This window comes from Micromys minutus, assembly GCF_963924665.1.
Source record: "Micromys minutus genome assembly, chromosome: 2".
In the NCBI taxonomy this organism is placed as follows: domain Eukaryota; kingdom Metazoa; phylum Chordata; class Mammalia; order Rodentia; family Muridae; genus Micromys; species Micromys minutus.
In genome coordinates, this window is record NC_137971.1 from 35,458,492 (window position 1) to 35,481,841 (window position 23,350).

Below are 23,350 nucleotides of genomic sequence, written 5' to 3' on the forward strand. Positions count from 1 at the left end.
TTCAAAGGAGGGGCCTAACGACATATTACAAAAACTCAGTTGGCTCAAGGAGGGTTTTTATGGAAAATGGTGAGAAATGGAAACAAACCTAAATAACCCAGCGGGGAGAGACGTCAAGCTGAGCTGGGGCTTCACCCACTTATCTGAACGCCTGAGGAGCTTTTGCATTTGTGTGAAAATACATCAGGAATTAAGTCCTGTAAGCAACTTGCCCTGCACTTTTGAATTAATATTTCAGCACCTGGAAGGTACTATTTTAATGTAACCTTTATTTTTAAAATTACATTTCTTTTCTATTTGCTCATGCTATGACTATTATGGCCAAGGCTTGTGGTGCTAAGAGATTAGCCAGCTGTCTTTAAACACAGCCCATGGTTGGTAAGTGGCGGAGGGAGCATCTTGATGTCTGTGTTCAGCTTGGGTCGTCCTGGTTCTCAGTTCAGGCATGTGCTTTAGTTAGTATTTTGATCCCAGTGGGATTGTGGGTGATGGTGCCTACTGAACAGAGCTACATTTAATAAAAGACTAGAGAGTTTCGTTGGGTTGTCCATCTGATTTTGAACATCCATCCCCAGCTTTCTTTGATGCCGTTTCTTCAGCTTTTCAAATGGGTTATGTCATAGAAAGGGAAGAATCTCTGTTTCTCTCTCATACACACGTTTTTTTTTTTTTTTTTTTTTTTTTTTTTTTTTTTTTTTTCAGTTACATGAAAAGAGGTTGTGGAGAAGTTTGATAAATTATTTTCTGCCTCTTCACAAGGCAAACGGGACATTTTGCAACATGGCTTTCAGATGTCTGTGTTTAGACACAGCAGTTTGTGACAAATGCGCCAGAACATTTTTGCCTGAAGGCACGCTTGTGGATTAGCCAGGGAAAGTAGGCCGGTAGGAGTATAAGCTTTTGATTTTAATGATTGGTTTCTAAGCTGGAAAATTAAGGACATTAGCTGCACGTGGTGGGTCACACTGACTCTGACCAGTCGCTGCTTTGCATCACGGGGGAAAAGGAAAACTCCATTTTGTTCTTATGAGCTACAGAGATGATCTACAAGGAGTGGAACAGAAATGATAATGCCTGTGGTAATCTGGAGATGGTTTGGCACTGGCAATAGGCACTTACCTGCTCGTTCAGGGCATGTCTCATCTTGTGCTGGACGGAAGAATGATGGTGGTGTTGTCCTCTGCCGCTGTTCTCTTTCAGGAAGCACAGGGGGTGGAAATGTGTTCAGGCTTACGTAGCCATCCTTAAGCAAGCACGTCTTCTAGGCTCATGGTACTTGAGTGAGCTTTCCCAGGGACAGGCCCTCATGGCATAGGCAATTAGTAGTAGCACTGTGGACTAGTAGAAGCCATGACAGGCCATTGCTAAGAGACTTTCTGGACTTCCTCCTGACAGAGCCCATCCTCTGCTACACAGAGGTAGATGAAGTCTAGAACACTCTTTCTGACTCCTTGCCTTCTACAGCACCATGCTTTGACAACACGAGTATCCATTCCTTACTATGCCTTGAGATTTGAGCTCTTAAAGGATTCACCCTCAAGGCAGAGCCTCATTTCCTGCCACTTTTCCAGAAGATTCTGACCCTATGTTTCTCCTTTCTCTGTCTGTCCTTTCCCCTCCCCTCTCAAGGTGTTCCCAAAATGTCTTGGGATTCACTGGGTTTGAAAAGAATAGGGCTACTGGGTGAAAGTCAACAGGGTGCGGGTTTGCAGGTTCAGGACTGAGGGGCTTGCAGATGTGACAACCACCTAGAACTCAGATGCAGTTTTATTTCCCCTCTTAGTATTGGGGATTGAGCCACTCAGTATATCCCCAGCCTCCCTTTTACCATTAATTTGAAATAGAATTTCACTGCCTTGCTCTGGTAGCCTTGAAGCTCCTCTGTAGGTCAGATAGGCTTTGAACTTGTGATCCTCTGGCCTCAGCCTCTAAAAGCATTGTTAGGCCTGATTGAACTTACTTTTCAGTGCCTGCTAAGAAATTTGGTCCACATAAGCCTGCTGGCTGTGTTCTGAATCTATTTCAGAATTTGAACGGCAAAGCTAAACAGAGCCTCTTCTAACCCATGACCTTGATATGTCTTGATTTATTTGGGTCTTTATTCAATATTGCTCTATTAGCCTTGTTTTGCTCTCCAACAAGTCTTAAGTATTTTTGCTAAATATATTATGAGGTTATCGATATTCCTTACATATCACATATTTTATTCTTATTTTCCATTACATTTTCTAAAGTTGCTACTATATAAACCAAATACAACCTCCAAAGGAAGAGAGGGAACATGGGTGGTTCTTTTACTTCAGAGGGCTTATTGGAAAAGACATCTATCAACGAGGGTCTATTTGAATTAAAGATATAAATAGCGTTCTATTTACCCACTCATTTCCTAAGACTTTGTCCAACAGGAATAAAAGCACACATCTTTAAAGATATAGGCATAAAACTATGATTGTGTACTGTTGCATTGTTTGTAAGAGTAGAAAGCTGGGACTGGGGTGAAAGCCCATGGATGTGGGAATGACTGGATACATTAGGCTGCCACACAGCTGTCCCTCGGAGATGAATTCCAGCTATTTCAGTGGAGTTGACAAGACTCCAGTGAAGTACTTACTGAGATCAGCAAAAGCAGATCTGTCACAATGACATCGTGGAAATCACAGTCCTGTGCATATGTGCACACACACACCATTTGCACAAACAATAACATTTTCGGGAGAAATTTGTACTTACATAAAATACATTGTACTGACTCCTGAGTGTGGAGGAGGAGGGAGGCTAAGGCTGATACAGAAAGTGTAGCTTAGACACATCTTTGTTCTATGGCTTTTATGTCCTGAGCTGGACACTTCATCTTAATGTTACTGTTTTAATGGAAAAAAAGAGAATGTCCCTGAGAGCTGAACCACAGGGTATTCTGAGACGGTGACACAAATGACAAACATCAATGAATAATTCAAATCCTAGTTATTTTCTACCCAAGAGTGTTTTCCTCAAGGCCAGGGACAATTTCAGTCTTGTTTTCACACAGAACCAGTTTGCATTTCCTCAGCAATGTGCAGTCCCACATAGGAGATGCATGTACATGTGCATACAACACATGTTCTCATGCAAACATGGGCACATGGGTGTGTGCTCATATAGTCACTAGATACTGGGTTTCCGAAGGATCTGTCATCATGGTGGGATCGGTCTTTTTGTTTTCTTTTGATTTTGGTTGTTTGAAAACAGATCAACTTTGTGATTCTCCTGCCTTAGCATCGAAACCCAGCTCAGTGTTAATCTTTTGCTCTGAAGAGACCCAGGGTTTATTCCATTCATCTAACATCTCACCGGAGGCCAGAGCAAGGCCCAGAAACAAAGAAAAGACTTAGCCAAGGTCACATGACTGACTCTTTCAAAGCTGAGCAGGAGACCAGTTCCAAAGTAGAGTCAACACAGCCCACATACTAGGGATGTAGGCAAGCATCCTTTCACAGGTAATGGTACTGCATGGATAGAGTGGGGTAGAAAGAAACTGACACATGCCTGCACATACCGGGTTTGGATCAAGGTTATAGGAGTGCATTTTGTCCTCTGATGCTAAGGGCTGATTCCATCTCAGTTAGTGAGATGGGTATTGCAGGTGAACCTGTGTGTTCATCTGAACATCCTCACCTGGTGTATAGTTAGTAAACAGTAATTGTGCATGTGTGTGGGGGAGGGATTTGGGCAAGGAAGATGCTCTGTGAAGAAAACTCCCCCTAAACGTGCTTGGTGAACACACCCTGTTATGCAGGGGAAGTGTGCTCTAGAGGCCACAGGGTGTCTGTCTTGAGTGGATGATTGCTTTGATTCTTCTTTCTGGTGGCTTAGTGAACTGTGCCATCCAAAAAGCTGTACTGGTTTCCAGTTTGTATTTTGGCAACATTCTGGTTCTTCTTTACCAATAATTTTAGTGTGTTTTTTTATTGAAGCAATGTTGTGCATTTCAAGAGCTTTTTCTCTGTGGTTCCTCTTTGTGGAGTAAATAATTGGTGACTGTCATTTGTTGATAATCATGTGACAAGCACTATGCTAGGCACCAAGGATTCAGACAGGATAGGGGCTCATAGCAGAGTTGTAGACATGCACCTCTAAAAAGGGTGACCACTGAATTTTCTTAAAAAAAAAAGTGTGTGTGTATGTGTGTGTGTTGTCATGGGAATCTGGAACCCAGTCCCACAAAGGTACTTGTGTATTTCACAGACTGAATGTGACCGCCGACTAGGTAGGTGGAACTTGGTCAGAGATGCTGATGTTTTTACCAATACAAATGAAAGCATACACAGCCAATAAATATGCTTTGTAGTTTTGTAAGACAGCCCAGAATGGCTTGCCATGGCTCATATAATCAGCAAGAATGGGAGATGTTTTGCTAGCATTTTCTGGGCTGACAATGTATTTTTCCTCCCAGGTGATACTGTCTGGAATCATTGGATTGACAACTTGGAAAAGGCCCATGATACTTCTGGTAAGTACAGGTCGCATGTCATTACTCTGTAACATTGCAACATGAAACCAGATCACATGACACTACTCTGTAACATTGTAACATGAAGCCAGATCACATGACACTACTCTGTAACATTGTAACATGAAGCCAGATCACATGACACTACTCTGTAACATTGTAACATGAAGCCCATTTAAGTAAACTGTTGAGATTTTTAAACATCCTTGTTCATTAAAAAATAAGTTGACAATAGATACTTTAGAAGTAATGTTCCTAGCTGGGCAGGGGTAGCACAGGCCTTTAATCTCAGCACTCAGGAGGCAGAGGCAAGTGGATCTCTTGAGTTTGAGGACAGCATGTTCTACAGAGCAAGTGCCAAGAGAGCCAGAGAGGGCTACACAGAGAAACCCTGTCTCAAAAAACCAAACCAAACCAAACCACCACAAAAATAAATAAATAAGCAGTAAATGTCCCTATAATAATCATAATGAAAGGTGATAATCTTGATGATTTATGATTTGCTTTAATCTGTATATACATCTAGAATATATATGTAATTATATATATTATATATAATGTTTCTACTTCCAGAATTAGTATTCATTCTGAAGGTATAATAGAAAAAAATCTGTTTAGGGCTAAGCAAACAGCTTAGTAGGTAAGAGTGCTTGCGCTTCAAGCAACAACACTTGAGTTCCAGTATGTAATCAAAGCTGGCCATGGCGATGTATGTATTCAGTGATCCGGTTTCAGGTGTAAGGTAGAGAATGATGGAAGAAGACACCTGTCATTCTCCTCTGGTCTGCACATGAGTGTACACAGATATGCACACACATGACCCCCCCACCATGTCTCGTCACTATGGATACAAAAGTGAAGGGAACAATATAATGAATTCACTGTACATATTCCCCAGCTCTTAACCTAACCTCCCACACTTTCTGCATCCGTTTTCTTCTTTGTCACAAGCAAACCACATTTATTATCCACAAATATATTACTTTTTGTTAGAATAGTTTGATTGGATGACTTCATAATTTTGTTCCTGAGATTTGCTACATTGTCTTTTTAGCCCACAAATGTTAATTTTTAAAAATAGTGTAGACTTTATCAGTTTTCTGTGGCAGAGCTGAGATGAATGTTCCAATATGAGCCATTTTCCCGTGTCCAGTGGCAGTGCAAATGATCAGAAACTTCATCCTTTGCTTTTACGTGTTATGGGAGTTTAAGAGACAACGACAATAGACAGACAGCAGTGGAGTCTGTAATTGCAAGTTGAAAATACAGTTTAGGAAATTTGGTTAGCATTGAAGGGTGATATCTTATACACGGTAGCTTTTCTTCTTTTCTTCTTGCTTTTCTTTCATATCTGTTGATATAGGATTTAATTATTTCCAAGAGCCATTTTTCAAAATTGGTGTTGTTTTATGGGTGGAGGTTAGAAGATGACCTCAGTGTCATCCTTCAGAATTCTGTCTCCTTTGAGACTGTGTCTGTCACTGAACCTGGAGCTAATCACTTAGGCTAGGATGGCTGGCCAGTGAGAGCCAAGCATCCCCCTGTCTCCCCTCCCCAGCACAAGCCACCATGCTCAGTATCTTTACTTGGCTTCTGGGGACCAAATTCAGGTCTTCAAGCTTGCATAACAAGCATCTTACAGGTTGAGCTGTCTCTCCAACCCAAGAGTCATTTCAGGCATACCGGGTAGGAAGCCACTTACAGTTGTTGTATTCCACAGTGAGACAACATGATACAGAACAGATGAGTTAGAGTCCTGGGTGGGTCCCCCACTGCTTTGAGAATCTTGATCTTCAGTGTGTTTCTAGCTCCTCAAGTAGTATAGGCAACATTTTACAGTGCCATCACTTACTGTATTTGGTGAAACACCTTTAGAATAGTGGAGGGGTGAGTTGTTGGTGTGGCATTTAGTATGTTGGAAAGCAGGACAGGAGGGAAGGTGCTGTTGGGTGAGTCAGGGCTCATAGCTGAGGTGTGCTTTGCTGCAGCTGTTTGGGATTAGTCTCTGCAGGAAGAGTTTGGATGGATGGTGTTCTGTGTTGGTATCTAGCTTTGCCATATTGCTGGCTATTTGGTTAATATTAAAGAACTTAAAAATATTTTTCAGTATTTTATTAATATTTAATTGATACCTTGTTAATGCTCAAAGTATTAAAGTGAATGAGGATTTAAAAAATCTCCCCTGATGTTTATATTCTAAAATTTCCATGTGACAAAAAGAAAATGAGTATGCATCCTAGATGGAGTTTGTGAAAGCCCACACTTGAAGATATCCATTCCAGGACACTCAATTATGTATGTGTGTGAATATATAATATATATTATGTAAAATATATTATTGAGTATTAACACATATAGGTGAAAATTACAGTAATACAAGTGAGTTTCCTTAACTGCTTTTTACTCTGTTTTTATCACTGTTTATATATATGGCTTGTTGTAAAGTTGTACCCAGTTTAGGGGCCTTGGAGTTGTCATGAAGACCTGCCTTTGAATATCTAGTACCCACATACAAAAGCCCTGCCTGCCTGTGCCTGCCTATAATCCAACATTGGGGGCCAGATACAGGCAGATTCTGTGAATTCATTGGCCAATACAACCTCTCCAAAACGTTGAGCTTCTTGTTCACTGAGAGTCCCTGGTCAAAGACATTACGTCAGAGAAGAATAGAGAAAGTCCCCACTGTTCGGCTATGGCTTCCATATACCTACACATGGACACTCGCCACTGACCTCCACATATGTGCAGTACACAGAACATGCAGCATGCATAACACCCAGGAATGTCATAACCAGTGTGTGTATACTGTCTTATGTCCTGCCTTTTCAGATCACCGCAAATTAGTTACTACTGTTTCTGCATTTGCCACTCATTATTGCTGAGCAATCTGCTACTGTATTTCTCTCCCGTCATTCAATTTTTGTCATATGGCTGGGCATTCGAACTGTCATACTGTAGTGGCAGAATATAGGGTGGAGAGTGTCATTGTGCCAGCCAGTTTTTTTGTCAACGTGATACAAGCAAGTGGTGTCTGGAAAGAGGAAGATTTAACTGAGATGTTTCCTTCAGATTGTCTGTGGGGTATTTTCTTGATCGATAATTGCTGAGGGAGGGCTTATCTCACTGTGGGCGGCGTCACCCTGGGCAGGTGGTCCTGAGAGCTATAGAAAGCAGGCTGGGTAAGACATGAGTACCAAACAGTAAGTGATATTCCTTCATGGACTCTGCTCCAATTCTTGCTCCCGGGTTCCTGTCCTGACTTCCCTCAGTGATAGGGTGTGACCTGAGAGTTGTTGGGCTGGGATACATGCTTTCTTCTTCAAGTTGTTTTTAGTCAGCCTTTTGTCAGAGAAACAAGTTAACAGTGTTAACGTAAATTAAATTAAGTCCAAGGCATTGCAGGACTTGAACTAGGCAGGGCTGAGATCTTCAGCACATACGTCTCAGTCACTATGCTTCTGAAAACCCTGGGTTTATATGTATCTTAGTAAGACAACATTATAGCCAGGTGTGCGATGCATGCCTGTAAAACCAGCATGTAGGAGGCTGAGGCAGACTGTATGACACAGATGACTTCCTCTCAAACAACAACAACAACACAAACAAACAAACAAACAAAACTGTGGCTGAGAGATGGCTTAGTGTTTCTTGCAGAGGGATTCATTTCCTAACAATCACATCAGGTGGCTCACAGCTGCCAGGAACACCAGCTTCTGCAGGCACACACATCACACACACACACACACACACACACACACACACACACACAATTAATAAAATAAAATCTAAAAAAATCCTTTAACACACATATGTATGCATGTGTGCACACACATGACCCGCATCAAATGTATTATTTTAAGAAGTAAAAACAGTGTGTGCAGAAAGAACCTGGCAGTGCCTTTCAGCTATGCCTGGCTCGTCCTCTGAGCCATAGAACTCTGGCTTTGGAGCCTTTTGGAGCTTAGTTTTTTCTGCACTGAGAAGTTAATTTTGTGATACAGGCACTACTCTCCCCTCCCCCTTTGGGTGTGTATTTCACTCCTCCCCCTCCTTTCCTTCCTTTCTGTCTTGCCCGGGCTCCCCTCCCTTGCTTCCTGAGTGTTGGAATGTGCCAGAGGCCAATGTAGGGAAGAGGCCTTGTTGCATTAGAGAAGCTGGTGGGGTCTTTTTTTTTTTTTTTTTTCTTGTAGTTTTTCTTTTTCTTTCTTTTTCTTTTTTTTCAAGACAGGGTCTCATGCAGCCAGCTAGCCTTGAATTTCATATGTAACTGAGGCTGGCCTTGTTCTCTGCACCCTCCTGTCTCTGGAAGGTTCTGCACTCCAGTACTGGGATTTTCAGGGATGCTTCAGTGCACTGGGGGCATTGCTTTGCAGATCTGGGCTCAGCTGCCTAGGTTTGGCACCTCTAGGCTTCCCCTCCCCTTCACACATCAGGGCACTGCCCACCTTGGTCTTTCTTTCTCTAGCCCAGTGCTTGGCTGCTGCTGCCTTGCCTTCTTTGGCTCTCAGCTCAGCAGCCACACCCTCAGGAGGCACTTTCCCTGGCTACCCCAATGACCGGCTCCTGCTCTCCAGAATCGAGTGTAGTAATCTAGCCAAGACCACTGAGGCAGTCAGCTCAGCCTGTGGACGGGCTGCTTTGCTCCGTTTGCCTTCCCAGGAGGCTCCTCACTTACCCTTCCATTTCTAGGGCCAATTAGCCCTCGTGCTTCTGTGTCTGTGTGGAGGTTGGGGCAAGATTGGGAATTGGCCTCCATCCAGCCCCTTGTGAGACCAGCTGCTCTCATTTCCAGTTACGTCCACACCTGCCTGGAACTCGTGAGCATTCCTTTGTAAGAAGCAGTCCTTTTGTGTGCCCTCTTCTGATTGGGACTGCGATAACTTCAGGTGGTTGATTGGCTTGGACAAAGGAGGGTCAGTTTGCCCCAGTTCCTTCAAACTCAGGTTTTCATGGAAACCCAGAACTTCATTCATTGGCTACTCTTCTAGCAGCAGAGCGCCCACACGTCCAGTACAAGGATAACGCTGGAGAAAAGGTTTTAAACTTGTAGTTGTCCCTAGGGTAAAGCGTATGCCTTTATGTCTAGGGTGAGTATTTGGCACAAAAGGCCATTTTTCATGTTTAAAGTGTACTCTTATTTTTCTGCTGCTTATTACTTTTTGATTTTAACAAAATGTTTTGAAATTGCTTCAAAAATCGAACTCTGTTCTAGAAATGGCCTCAAATATTGTCATGGGCAGGTGGAATTGTCTTAAGTACATGTTTTTCCTTGGTGGCGCGTTAGTAAGAATCACAGCTATGGAAGTCCAGCAGCCCGTTACAGTTTTGTTGCTTATGGAGTGGTAAATGGAGCGGTTGCTACTTTCTTGTCAGTTTGGAATAGATAGGATGCATACGACCTTCATACTGGCTCACTAAGGTAACGAACTGAGGCTCAGGGCCATGGAGGTGGTTCAGGCCCAATAACCTGACTTGATCCCAGGACTCATATGGTAGAAGGAGAGAACAGACTCTTAGAAGCTGCCCTCTAACCTCCACATTGCATGCTGTGGCATGCCCCCCAAGAGACAAACAAACAAATGTATGTCTTGTGCCCCGTGTATTTTCTTTGACTTGAACAGGTCTCACTATATTACCCTGGTGACCTTGGAACTCACTGTGTAGACTGGGTGGCCTTGAACTCACAGATCTGTCTGCCTCTGCCTTCTGTGTGCTGTCATGTCCAGCAGGTTCCATTAGTTGATTCTTACTTGTCGGTGTCCTAGGTTATATCTCACAGCAAGGGTGAGAAATGGTGTAACTACAGTGGCTATTTAAAAATGACCCGTTGATTGCTCCAACTTCATTGTTAGAGTGGTTAGAAAAAAAATGACTTAAAGTAGACATTCCTCTCTTTGTTTACTCTAAATAAGGTATGAGGAGGAGGTGACGCTATTCCACAGCCTTTGAGACCCAGGGGCCCTTCATCTGTTGTGAGACTCACGGGAGACTTATATACTTCGTCTGAGGACTAACCTCTAAGGCTGGTTAGTGATAAAGAGTCATGCTTCCTGATGATCTGAAGAATTGGAGTCTAAGCCATCACATGCGATGGAGGATTATCTGTACGAGAATGAGCTGAGACCTGGGGCTCCGAGGCCCTGTGTAGGCTGGCGCATTCAAAGACATTTTGTGGCTGACCATAATTTGGAATGAGCCCTTCTTATTATTTCACAGGGCATGAGACCCAGTGCTGACACATTACCACTAATTATTAGGTACCTGTGAGGCAATCTTTTAATTTATGTGTCTGTGAAATAGGTGCTTTAATTCAGAGCAATATTTTGAGTCCTTCCACTGTACTATTAGAGATTTCCAGAACCTTCCCTAGTTATTTTGATGATACTTTAATTGCAGATGGGCATTGTAAGCTCCCTTTGTGTAAGTTGTAATTCAGTGACCATATACTCTTCCATCATTTGTTTGCTCTCTTCCCTCCCTCCCCTCTGTCCTCCCTCCTTCCTCTGTTCTCCCTCCTCCCCTCCTTCTTTCCTTCCCTCCCTCTCTCCTTCCTTCTTGTTGCTTTGAGATAGAGCATCATGTATCCGAAGCTGGCCTTGAAGTAGCTATGCAACCAAAGTTGGTTTTAGACTTCTTCCCCCACTTTCTGGGTCCTAGGTCTATAGGCACATGCGTCCATGCATGGCTTTATTTGGTGCTGGACATTGAATCTAGGTCTCTCGCATACTAGGGAAGCGTTCTACCAAGTGAGTTGCATTCCTAATGCCTCCTTCTGTTTTTTTTTTTTTTTTTTTTAAGGCATAAAACTGTCTAGAGAGCTGGGGATGGTGATTATAGCTCAACCATAATCTCAGCTACTTGGTAGGCTGAGGCAAAAGATCACAAGTTTGAGGTAGATCTGGGTAACTTAATAAGACTCTGTCTCAAAAAAAAAAAAAAAAAAAAAAAAAAAAGCTAGATATGTGTCTGAGTGGTAGAGAGCTTGCTTGCCTAGTAGGCTTTAGGTTCAGCACACACACACACACAGAGACACACATAGACACACACAGAAACACACACACACACAGACACACACAGACACACACCACATGCATGCATGGCCTTCAGCACTCTAGAGTTGGGGTCTCCACATTTGTGAGTCCTGTAAGAAGCAGGACCAGCTCCAGCAATGGAAGCTCTGGGGCAGCACACTTTTACTTCTGAGTGTCAACAGCCATGGATGAGGCTGTATCTCAGTCACTGATTGAAATGCATGCAGGTTGTCCACTTAGAACAGCCATTGTGCCTTAGGTGAGTAAGGCAGCAGTGCTAAGGCTGGTTTTCCTATGTGACCTTCATAGAGGTCCCAGCACTCAGTACCCTTGGCTCCCTCTCAGGTTCCTGTGGATTTTGTGAGCTACCTGATAGCCTTGAAGAAATGCCTTCTTTGCATAAGAAGCTGAATTAGCTTTTCTTGTTGGGAACATAAAATTAAGCACTAGACATTTATGGAAACTCAATGATAAGCAGGGGGTCTAGGGGTGCTGATATTGGACAGTACCATTGTAGGTGTCTGGCTTAGATGGGGTAGGCTGGATAAGGGCTCTAAAGGCTTGGATGGTCATGGCAAGAGGTTGTACCATAAAGATGCCCTAGGGTGCCTGTTAGGGCTCTTTGGTAATGAGAATGGATTGTGTCTATTGCTGGGTATTCTGCACACTATTGAAGGATCCGTGTCTGTACTGGGTCCCCCAATGCATTGTGAAAGTCTGGGCATACTTAATCACCTCTATGGGACCAAGTCCCATATATGTGGCATCTATCTCTGTCTCTAAATATTTATCTGTCTGCATTACAAGTACACTCTGTGGCATTATATAATTTCCAAAATGCCTTTTAAACAGGGAATGTAATGTTTAATCTTCACTGTCAACTTACTGGGCGTACCTAGATGATTTAGGTATAGCTTTGGATGTCTATGAGGGTGTTTCCAGAGGATTAATTAGGCAGGGAGGACACAGCAACTTGACATAAGCTAGAGTCACCCAAGAGGCTGGAACCTCGACTGAGAAAATGCCTCAAATTGGTGCGTAGACAGCTCAGGGGAGGTATTTCCTTGATTAATGATTGATATAGGAGGGTCTGGCAAACCATGGGCAATGCCCCTGGGCAGGTATTTCTGCATGCCGTGAGAAAGGTGGCGGAATGTAAATTAGGGCACCAGAAAGAGCTTTCCTCACACTGTTTCAGCTCCTGCTCAGAGTTGTTGTTCTTCTTCTTTTTAATTAATTTTTTTTATTGAAAATAGTTTTTTTTTGTATAATATATACTGATTATAGTTTCCTCTTTCTCTGTTCCTCCCTCCCAGCTCTTCCCCACCTCTCCACCCTTTCCTTTTCTGTCATCTCTCATTAGAAAACAAATAGGCTTCTAAGTGATTATAATAAAATAAAACTGGGTCTGTCCATGTGAACTCTCTGGATAGCGGTTTAATCCCTGGGAGCTCTGGGGGGTTGGTATTGTTGTCCTTATGGGGTTGCAAGCCCTTCAACTCCTTCAATTCTTTCTCTAACTCCTCCATTATGAACCCCGTTCTCAGTTCTGTGGTTGACTGTGAGCATCCACCTCTGTTTCTGTTAGGCTCTGGCAGAGCCTCTCAGGAGGCAGCAATATCAGGCTCCTGTCAGCAAGTACTTCTTGGCATCAGAAATATTGTCTGGGTTTGGTGGCTGCATATGGACTGGACCTCCAGTTGGAGCAGTCTCTGCTTCATACTTTGTCTCCGTATTTCCTTCTGTGAATATTTTTGTTTCTCCTTCTAAGAAGGACTGAAGCATCTGCACTTTGGTCTTCCTTCTTCTTGAGCTTCTTATGGTTTGTGAATTGTATCTTGGGTATTCTGAGCTTTGGGGCTAATATCTACTTATTAGTGAATGCATACCATGTGTGGGTTTTTTTTATTTTTATTTTTGTGATTGAGTTACCTCACTCAGGATAATATTTTCTAGATCCATCTGTTTGCCTAAAAATTTTATGTAGTCATTGTTTTTAATAGCTGAGTAATACTCCACTGTGTAAATATTCCACATTTTCTGAATTCATTCCTCTGTTGAAGGACATCTGGGTTCTTTTCAGCTTCTGGATATTATAAATAAGGTTGCTATACACACAGTGGGTATGTTAGAGCATCTTTTGTGTATATGCCCAGGAGTGATATAGCTGGGTCCTCAGGTAGTACTATGTCCAATTTTCTGAGGAACCACCAGACTGATTTCCAGAGTGGTTGTACCAGCTTGCAATCCCACCAACAATGGAGGAGTGTTCCCTATTCCCCATATTCTTGCCAGCATCTACTGTCACCTGAGTTTTTGACCTTAGTCATTCTGACTGGTGTGAGGTGGAATCTTAGGTTGGTTTTGATTTGCATTTTCCTGATGACTAGGGATGTTGAGCATTTCTTTAGGTGCTTCTCAGTCATTCGATATTCCTCAGTTGAGAATTCTTTGTTTAGCTCTGTACCCCATTTTTAATAGAGTTATTTGATTCTCTGGAGTCTAACTTCTTGATTTCTTTGTATATATTGGATACTATCCCTCTATCTGATACAGGATTGGCAAAGATCTTTTCTTATTCTGTTGGTTGCCATTTTGTCCTAATGACAGTGTCCTTTGCTTTACAGAAGCTTTGCAGTTTTATGAAGTCCCATTTGTCAATTCTTTATCTTAGAGCATAAGCCATTGGTATTCTGTTTAGGAAAATTTCCCCAGTGCTGATGTGTACAAGTTTCTTCCCCACTTTTTCTTCTGTTAGTTTGAGTGTATCTGGTTTTATGTGGAGGTCCTTGATCTACTTGGACTTGAGCTTTGTACAGGGTGATAAGAATGGATCAATTTGCATTCTTCTACATGCTGACCACTAGTTGGACCAGCACCATTTGTTGAAAATGCTATCTTTTCTCTCACTGGATGGTTTTAAGTTCTTTGTCAAAGACCAAGTGACCATAGGTGTGTGGGTTAATTTCTGGATCTTTAATTCTATTCCATTGATCTACTTTCTTGTCTCCGTACCAATACCATACAGTTTTTAGTCACTAATACTCTGCAATACAGCTTGGATGTGATTCTCCCAGAAATTCTTATTGCTAAGAATAGTTTTTGCTATTTTGGGTTTTTTTTTTTTGTTATTCCAAATGAATTTGAAAATTGTTCTTTACAACTCTATGAAGAATTGAATTGGAATTTTGATGAAGATTGCATTGAATCTATAGATTGCTTTTGGCAAGATGGTCATTTTTACTATGTTAATCCTGCCAATCTATGAGCATGGGCGATCTTTTCATCTTCTGAGATCTTCTTCAATTCTTTTTTCAGAGACTTGAAGTTCTTGTCATACAGATCTTTCACTTGCTTGGTTAGAGTCACACCAAGGTATTTTATATTATTTGGGACTATTATGAAGGGTGTCATTTTCCTAATTTCTTTCTTAGCCTGTTTATACTTTGAGTAAAGGAAGGCTACTGATTTGTTTGAGTTAATTTTATATCCAGCCACTTTGCTGAAGTTGTTTATCAGCGGTAGGAGTTCTCTGGTATAATTTTTGGGGTCACTTAAGTATACTTCTACAAATAGTGATAATATGACTTCTTCTTTTCCAATTTCTATCCACTTGACCTCCTTTTGTTGTCTGATTGCTCTGGCTAGGACTTCCAGTAATATATTGAATAGATAGAGGGAGAATGGGAAGCCTTGTCTAGTCCCTGATTTTAGTGGGATTGCTTCAAGTTTCTCTACATTTAGTTTGATGTTGGCTACTGGTTTGTTGTATATTGCTTTTACTATGTTTAGGTGTGGGCCTTGAATTTCTGATCTTTCCAAAACTGTTAACATGAAGGGGTGTTGAATTTTGTCAAATGCTTTCTCAGCATCTAATGAGATGATCATATGTTGTTCTTTTTTTTTTTTTTTTTTTTTTTGAGCTTGTTTAAATAGTGGATTATGTTGAAGGATTTTCATATATAGAATTATTCCTGCATCCCTGGGATGAAGCCTACTTGATCATGATAGATGATTGTTTTGATGTGTTCTTGGATTTGGTTTGGGAGAATTTTATTGAGTATTTTTGCATTGATATTCATAAGGGAAATTGGTCTGGAGTTTTCTTTCTTTGTTGGGTCTTTGTGTGGTTTAGGTATAAGCATAATTGTGGCTTCATAGAACAAGTTGGATAGTGTTCCTTCTGTTTCTATTTTGTGAAATAGTTTGGAGAGTATTGATATTAGGTCTTCTATAAAGATCTGATAGAATTCTACACTAAACCCATCTGTTACTGGGCTTTTTTTTGGTTGGGAGACTTTTGGTGACTGCTTCTATTTATTTAGGGGTTATGGGGCTGTTTAGATGGTTTATTTGATCCAGAAAATTGTCTAGAAAATTGTTCCTTTCATCCAGATTTTCCAGTTTTGTTGAGTATAGGCTTTTGATCTGATGATTTTTGAATTTCCTCTGTTTCTGTTGTTCAGTCTCCCTTTTCATTTCTGATTTGTTAATTTCAGTACTGTCTTTGTGCCTCTGGTTAGTCTGGCTAACAGTTTATCTATCTTGTTGATTTTCTCAAAGACCCAAATCCTGGTTTTGTTGACTTTTTGTAGTTCTTTTTGTTTCTACTTGGATGATTTCAGCTCTGAATTTGATTATTTCCTGCCATCTACTCCTCTTGGGTGCATTTGCTTTTTTTTTTTTTTTTTTTTTTTTGATTCTAGAGCTTTCAGGTGTGTTGTCAAGCTGCTAGTATATGTTCTCTCTAGCTTCTTTTTGGAGGCACTCAGATTTATGAGTTTTTCTCTTAGCACATTTCCATTGTGTCCCATAAGTTTGGGTATGTTGTGCCTTCATTTTCATTAAACTCTAAAAACTCTTTATTTCTTCTCTGACCAAGTTATCATTGAGTAGAGCAGTGTTCAGCTTTCATGTGTATGTGGTCTTCCTGTTTTTTTTTTTTTTGTTTTTTTGTTTTGTTTTTTGTTTTTTTTTCTTTTTTGTTATTGAAGACCAGTCTTAGTCTATGTGTTCTGATAGGATGCCTGGGATTATTTCAGTCTTCTAGTCTCTGTTGAAGGGTGTTTTGTGACCAATTATGTGGTCAATTTTGGAGAAAGTATCACGAGATGCTGAGAAGAAGGCATATTCCTTTGTTTTAGGATAAAATGTTCTATAGATATCTGTTAAATCTATTTGGTTCATAACTTCTGTTAATTTTCCCATGTCTCTATTTAGTTTCTGTTTCCATGATCTTTCCATTGATAAGAGTGCAGAGTTGAAGTCTCCCCCTATTATTGTGTGAGTTGCAATGTGTACTTTGAGCTTTAGTAAGGTTTCTTTTACAATGTAGGTACCCTTGCATTTGGAGCATAGATATTCAGAATTGAGAGTTCATCTTGGTGGATTTTTTTCTTTGAAGAGTATGAGGTGTCCTTCGTTTTTTTTTTTTTTTTTTTTTTTTTTTGATAACTTTTGGTTGAAACTTGATTTTATTAACATTAGAATGGCTATTCCAGCTTGTTTCTTGGGACCATTTGCTTGGAAAATTCTTTTTCATCCTTTTACTTTGAATCTTTCTTTGTTACTGAGGTGTGTTTTCTGTATGCAGCAAAATGTTGGGTCATCCTTATGTATCCATTCTGTTAGTCTATATCTTTATTGGGCAATTGAGTCCATCAATATTGAGATATATTAGGGACCAATGATTGTTGCTTCCTGTTATTTTTGTTGTTAGAGGTGGAATTATGTTTGTATGGCTGTCTTCTTTTGGGTTAGTTGAAAGATTACTTTCTTGCTTTTTCTAGGGTGTAGTTTCTCTCCTTGTGTTGGAGTTTTCCATTTATTATCCTTTGTAGGGCTAGATCTATTGAAAAATATTGTGTAAATTTGGTTTTGTCATTGAATATCTTGTTTTCTCCTTCTATGTTAATTAAGAGTTTTTCTGGATATAGTAGCTTGGATTGGCATTTGTGTTCTCTTAGGATCTGTATGACATCTGCCCAGTATCTTCTAGTTTTCATAGTCTCTGTTGAGAAGTCTGGTGTGATTCTGATAGGTCTGCCTTTATAGGTTACTTGACATTTTCTCCTTACTGCTTTTAATATTCTTTCTTTATTTTGTGCATTTGGTGTTTTAACTATTATGTGACTGGAGGAATTTCTTTTCTGGTTTAATTTATTTGGAGTTCTGTAGGCTTTTTGTATGTTTATGGGCATCTCTTTATTTAGGTTAGGGAAGTTTTCTTTTATAATTTTGTTGAAGATATTTACTGACCCTGTAAAATGGGAATCTTTGCTCTCTTCTATGCCTATTAACCTCAGGTTTGATCTTCTTATTGTGTCCTGGATTTCCTGTATGTTTTAGGTTAGGAGCTTTTTGCATTTTGTGTTTTCTTTGACTGATGTGTCAATGTTTTCTGTAGTATCTTCTGCCCCTGAGATTCTCTCTTCTATCTCTTGTATTCTGTTGGTGATGCTTGCGTCTATGACTCTTGATCTCTTTCCTAGATTTTCTGTCTCCAGGTTGATGTCTTTACATCCAGGTCATGATTTATTTGTTTCTATTTCCATTTTTAGATCCTGGATGGTTTTGTTCAATTCTTTCACCTCTTTTGTTGATTTTTGTGTTTCCTCTTTAAAGGCTTCTACCTGTTTACCTGTGCTGTCCTGTGTTTTTTTTTTTTTTTTTTTTTTTTTTTAAGGGAATCATTTATGACCTTCTTAAAGTTCTCTAACATCATCCTAAATTGTGATATTAAACCTGAATCTTGCTTTTCCAGTGTACCAGTACTTGCTGTGGTGGGAGAACTGGGTTCTGATGATGCCAAGTGGCCTTGATTTCTGTTGCTTAGGTTCTTGGATTTGCCTCTTGCTATCTGTTTATCTATGGTGTTAGCTGGTCTTGCTGATTCTGATAGTGGCTTGACCTTCCTGTAAGCCTTTGTGTCAGCACTACTGGGGGACCAGCTCACTCCTACTTGGTGTAGAGTGCTCTGGCAGTAGGTCAACTCCAGGCACAGGTAGAAACTGGAAGGATCCTGTCCCAGACTGCTCCTTGGTTCCTGTGTCCTGAGGGCTCTGGACGAATCCCTCTTGGGCCAGGGATTTAAACAGGGATAGTGGTCTCACCTGTGCTCTCAGGTATTTCAGCACTTCTGGGAGACCAGCTCTTTCCCAGTGGGATCTGGGTATAGAGATCTGTAGCACAGGGTCTGCTCTGAGCACAGATAGAAAACAGAAGACTGACCTCTTTGCTTCTGTGGATAGTAGCTTGCATATCACATTCTTAACAACTAAACTTCACAATAAATGTGTGCCTGCTGTATATGTCCTTCTGGTTTGGGGATATTTTATTCAGGATGATGATCTATTTTCATCTATCTGCAAATCTCATGATATAACTGTTACTCACTTTATATCGTCACATTGCCCCACCTCTCTTGTCACCCCCACAATCCTTCCTCCATCCTCCTCCTCTTCTCTTTGGGAGGGTAGGGAGCCCCAGGATATCCTCCACCTTGGCACATGATATGATTTTTAATATCTGAGTAATAATCCATTATGTAAATATACCACATTTTATTTTTCTTTTCATTCACTGATGGATACCTGTGTTGTTTCAAACTTCTGGTTATTATGAATAAACCATATCAGTGAGTGCCAAAAAAAAAAAAAAAAAAAAAAAAAAAAAAAAAAAAAAGAAAACAGAAGAATAAACTACTTTTATTTTATTGAAGTAGTCCCTTGTATCTCTAATCTCTACAGGACTTTTATCATGAAGGAGTATCATGTTGCATTTTTGTCAAAGATCTTTTCTGCAACTAATGAGATGACCATGTGGTTTTTGCCTTTTAGTAGTGAGTTAGTAACCTTTCTGTCGTTTATATCCAGCTTTAACCTATGGTGGTCAGATAGGATGCAGAATGCTTTGTTTTTTTAATATTGAGACTTGCTATGTGTCTGAGTTTGTGGTCAGTTTGAGAGGAAGTTCCATGAAGTACTGAGAAGCAGATGCATTCTCTTAGGTGCTCTTTCCCCCTTGCAGCTTTTATTAATTTTCTTTGTTCTGTGTGTTTAGTGTTTTGATTATTATATTTTGTGGAAATTTTTTTCCTGGTCCAGTTTATTTGGTGTTCTGTGTGCTTCTTGTACTTTGATAGTCATATTCTATTTTCAGGTTAGGGAAATTATCTTCTACAGTTTTGCTGAAAACATTTTCTGTGCCTTTGACCTGGGGTTCTTCTCCTTCCTCTATTCCCATTATTCTTAGATTTTGTCTTTTTATAGTGTCCCAGATTTCCTGGATATTTTGTGCCTAGATTTTTTTTAAGATTTAATATTTTCTTTGACTGAGGTATCCATTTCTTCTACTTAGTCTTCAATGCCTGAGATTCTCTTTTATCTTTTGTGTTCTCTTGATGATGTTGCCTTTGAGGTTCCTGTTTGAGTTCCTAATTTTTTTATTTTCAGATTTCCCTTTGTTTGTTTGTTTGTTATTGATTCTATTTCAAGTTTCAGGTCTTGAACTGTTTTATTCATTTCTTCTTACTATTTACGTTCTCATAGATTTCTTTATAGGATTTATTAGTTTCCTCTTTAGAAACCCTTTAGTATCCATAAAGGCCATGTTAGGGTCTTTTTCTTGTGATTAAGTTGTTTTGCAATATTCAGGACCTGCTCTAGTGGATTGCTGGGTTCTAGTAGAGACATTATTCTGGCTGTTATAGGTTGTCTTTTTATAATGACATTTAGGCGTCTGAGTTTGGGGAAATTATAATTCTAGATTCTGAAAATAGTTCTTGTGTTTGTTGGGTGGGTGTTTTGTTCCTTGGTTTCTCTTGCCCTCTCTGGTTCCTAGAATGTATGGAGAGTATGGTGGTTGTGTTTCCTGGTAGAAGAGTCTTCTGAGGTCATATAGGTGTGGCTACTGGGGGTTCCAGGTGAAATGTTTCTATGTATTGGGAGCTGACACTTAGAAGTAGGAATGGTCTAGGAGAGGAGGGAGGAAGGCAGGGTCTTTCCGGGATCTGCCTAGTCCCTTTGGAATGGGAGCAGAGGATAAGCAGAGGCCACACATGTGGTCTGCTACAGAGACTGGACTTAGAGAGAGAACTGGAGATCATCAGTTAGCCCACCTGCTTCTCTCCAGAGTGCTGCTTTGAGTTTTTGCCTTTGTTTCCCCTCAGTTGTGGTCCCGTGATCAGGGACATGTAAGCCAAATAAACCCTTTTTGCTCCAAGTTGCTTTTAGTCATGGTCTTTAATCACAGCAATAGAAATCAAACCGAGACACAGCAATAAGAAGGTAACAAATGCAAAGAAAGAAAACGTACTTTCACTATTCAAAAGAGCTAGTTACTCATCTTTTCATTCTTTTTAAAAATAGAAGAGGGATGTGTATATTTCTTCTAGCACTCCGATCTAATGGTGTGCCCCTCAGTTAATCACTTTAAACTCCCATGGCCTTTGTCCTGAATCACATCCCTTTTCGCTCCCACTTTCTAAAGTACTTTTTATTGCTTCTTTTGGTGACTTTATAATATTAAATTATATTATATACTTCTATGTCTAGTTCCTTTGCCTTTCTTTCTCTTTTTTTATTGAATACTTTAAGTATTTACATTTCAAATTATAGCCCCGGCTACCCCTCCCATTCTCCCTCCCTCTGCTTCTATGAGGTGCTCCCCCTCCCACCTCCCATCCACTCACCCCCCACTCTGGCATTCCCCTACATTGGAATAGCAAGCCTTCACAGGACCAAGGGCTTCTCCTTCTACTGATGCCAGACAGTGCCAGCATGATATCTTTTGACTGTGTTTTTTATAAGAGGAAATTAGCCACTTCCCCTTTCTTCACCCCATCCCCCAGTTTTTGATGATAACAACATTACTATTGTATTATCCTAATTCTGACCTTTTTTTTTTTTTTTTTTTTGAGTCTGTCACAGCCTCCAGATCTTGCCTGATGGTGTTGCTACTGCAGAGAAATACAGCCTTGGCATTTGCAGTGTGTTTACACTGTGTTTACACTGTGAATGGTTCTATCTTAGTGAGTTAGAAACAGATTCTTTGTGTCACATTCACCTGAGGCCTCCATAGGAGAGATTCTCATTGCTCCCAATTCCTAGGCTGCTTTGCAGTCCTTAGCTGATCTCCATCCCCCTGTCCCCCTGGCCTATACAAAGATTAGGGCTTAAAGAGACACAACCCTAACTTTGAAGCAGAGCTCTTCTGGTGATCTGAAGTTGGATTCATGTGCTAGCTAGTTTTATATCAGCGTGACACAGCCTAGAGTCATCTGAGAAGAGGGAACCTCAGTTGAGAAAATGTCTTCATAAGCTGTTGCTGTAGACAGGCCTGTAGGACATTTTCTTAATTAATATTTTACAGGGTAAGACTTAGCCTAGTGAAATTCTTGTAAAACTCACTTTGCAGTACAAACTTCATCCTCCAAAGAGGGGATGTCCTTTATCTTTATGTATTTATTAATTTATTTATTCATAGATAGTGAATGGCTCACTTTGTAGCCCTGGTCGGTCTGGAACTTGCTATACAGAACAGGTTGGCCTTGAACTCACAGAGATCCACTTCCCCCTGCCTCCCAAGTACTGGTATTAAAGGCATGTATGCCACTATGCCTAGTTTTCTCTTTTCTACTCAGTAGTAAACATGTCTGTACAATATTTTTAAAGCAGGAAAATTTGTATACCACATTAGCTTCTTGAGATTGGTAAGGACAAAGATCCGTTTAACAGAAAAAGTAAATCTTACAAGGGTTTCCTAGAATTTTGCAACAAATAAGTGGGAAAGCCTGAATTTGCACTGGATCCTAGCCACAAACTTCATATTTCTTTAAAGAGAAACCCTACATATACTTTCTATAATAAAAACTCAAGTCATCCATAGAAATATTTTTTAAGGAAAGAATGACTTAACATAAGAAACATTTCTCCTTCCTGGTGTTGCTGGGTGGCTTTTGTGACATTGGCATTTGCCATTCACAGTTGATGTTTTTCTGGTGTTTGTTGGTGGCACATCAGTGAGAGGGTGGTTGGACATCCAGGTCTTGAAAGCCACACCATGATACAGCTGGAGGAGTCCAAGCTGAAGGTTCCTGGGACACACAGGTGTCCTTATCTGGCAGCTCCCTCTGAAAGGAGGGTCCTCTTGTTCTGTGTCATGTATTTATTTGCTCCTGGTCTATGTTACTGTTGTCTGTACTAGGGTGACTCAGGTGACCACTGGCTAAAGAGTTTGACTTGAATTTGTTTGTTTGTTTTTTTAAGATTTATTTATTTTATACGAGTACATTGTACCTGTCTTCAAACACACCAGAAAAAGGCATGAGATCCCATTACAGATGGCTGTGAGCCACCATGTGGTTGCTGGGAATTGAACTCAGGACCTTTGGAAGAACAGTCAGTGCTCTTAACTGCCGAGCCATCCTCCATGATCAGCTATCCAAATTGATGACTGGTTTTAATACTAATGATTACAGAATGATGTTTTGTATTTGCTTTTGTTTTTGATAAGGTCTTGCTTTTGTAATAATCAGTTCTCAAGTTTAAAGATATGTTTAATTTCTAGTTGGTACCAAGCAAATACTGAGTTCTTGGTTGGCTTCAGGCAGTCCTTGGTTATTTGAAGAGGTACTATTTTTTTTTTTTTTTTTTTTTTTTGACTTTGGAAAAAAGTTCATGGAAGATTATTGAACATTTTTAGAACCTGAACTGTTCTGGACTGAAACAGGAGCCTCTCCCTTTACTTTAATTTGTAACTGTGATTTCTGGGTTTTTGATGACTTGGCTTTTACTCATCTGTGATCGTTGCCTGCCTGCAGTTACTGATC

General features: G+C 40.4%; 1 protein-coding gene across 2 annotated transcripts in view; it reads left to right on the top strand.

Moving 5' to 3' along the window:
* The window catches only part of ENTREP1 (endosomal transmembrane epsin interactor 1), a 48,423-nt gene that overhangs the window by 3,359 nt on the left and 21,714 nt on the right, over positions 1–23,350 (top strand). For both annotated transcript variants that reach the window (XM_080912500.1, XM_080912501.1), the window contains exon 2: positions 4,433–4,489. In XM_080912500.1, coding sequence (XP_080768626.1) covers positions 4,433–4,489 — 57 coding nt within the window. The remainder of the gene's footprint in view (positions 1–4,432; positions 4,490–23,350) is intronic.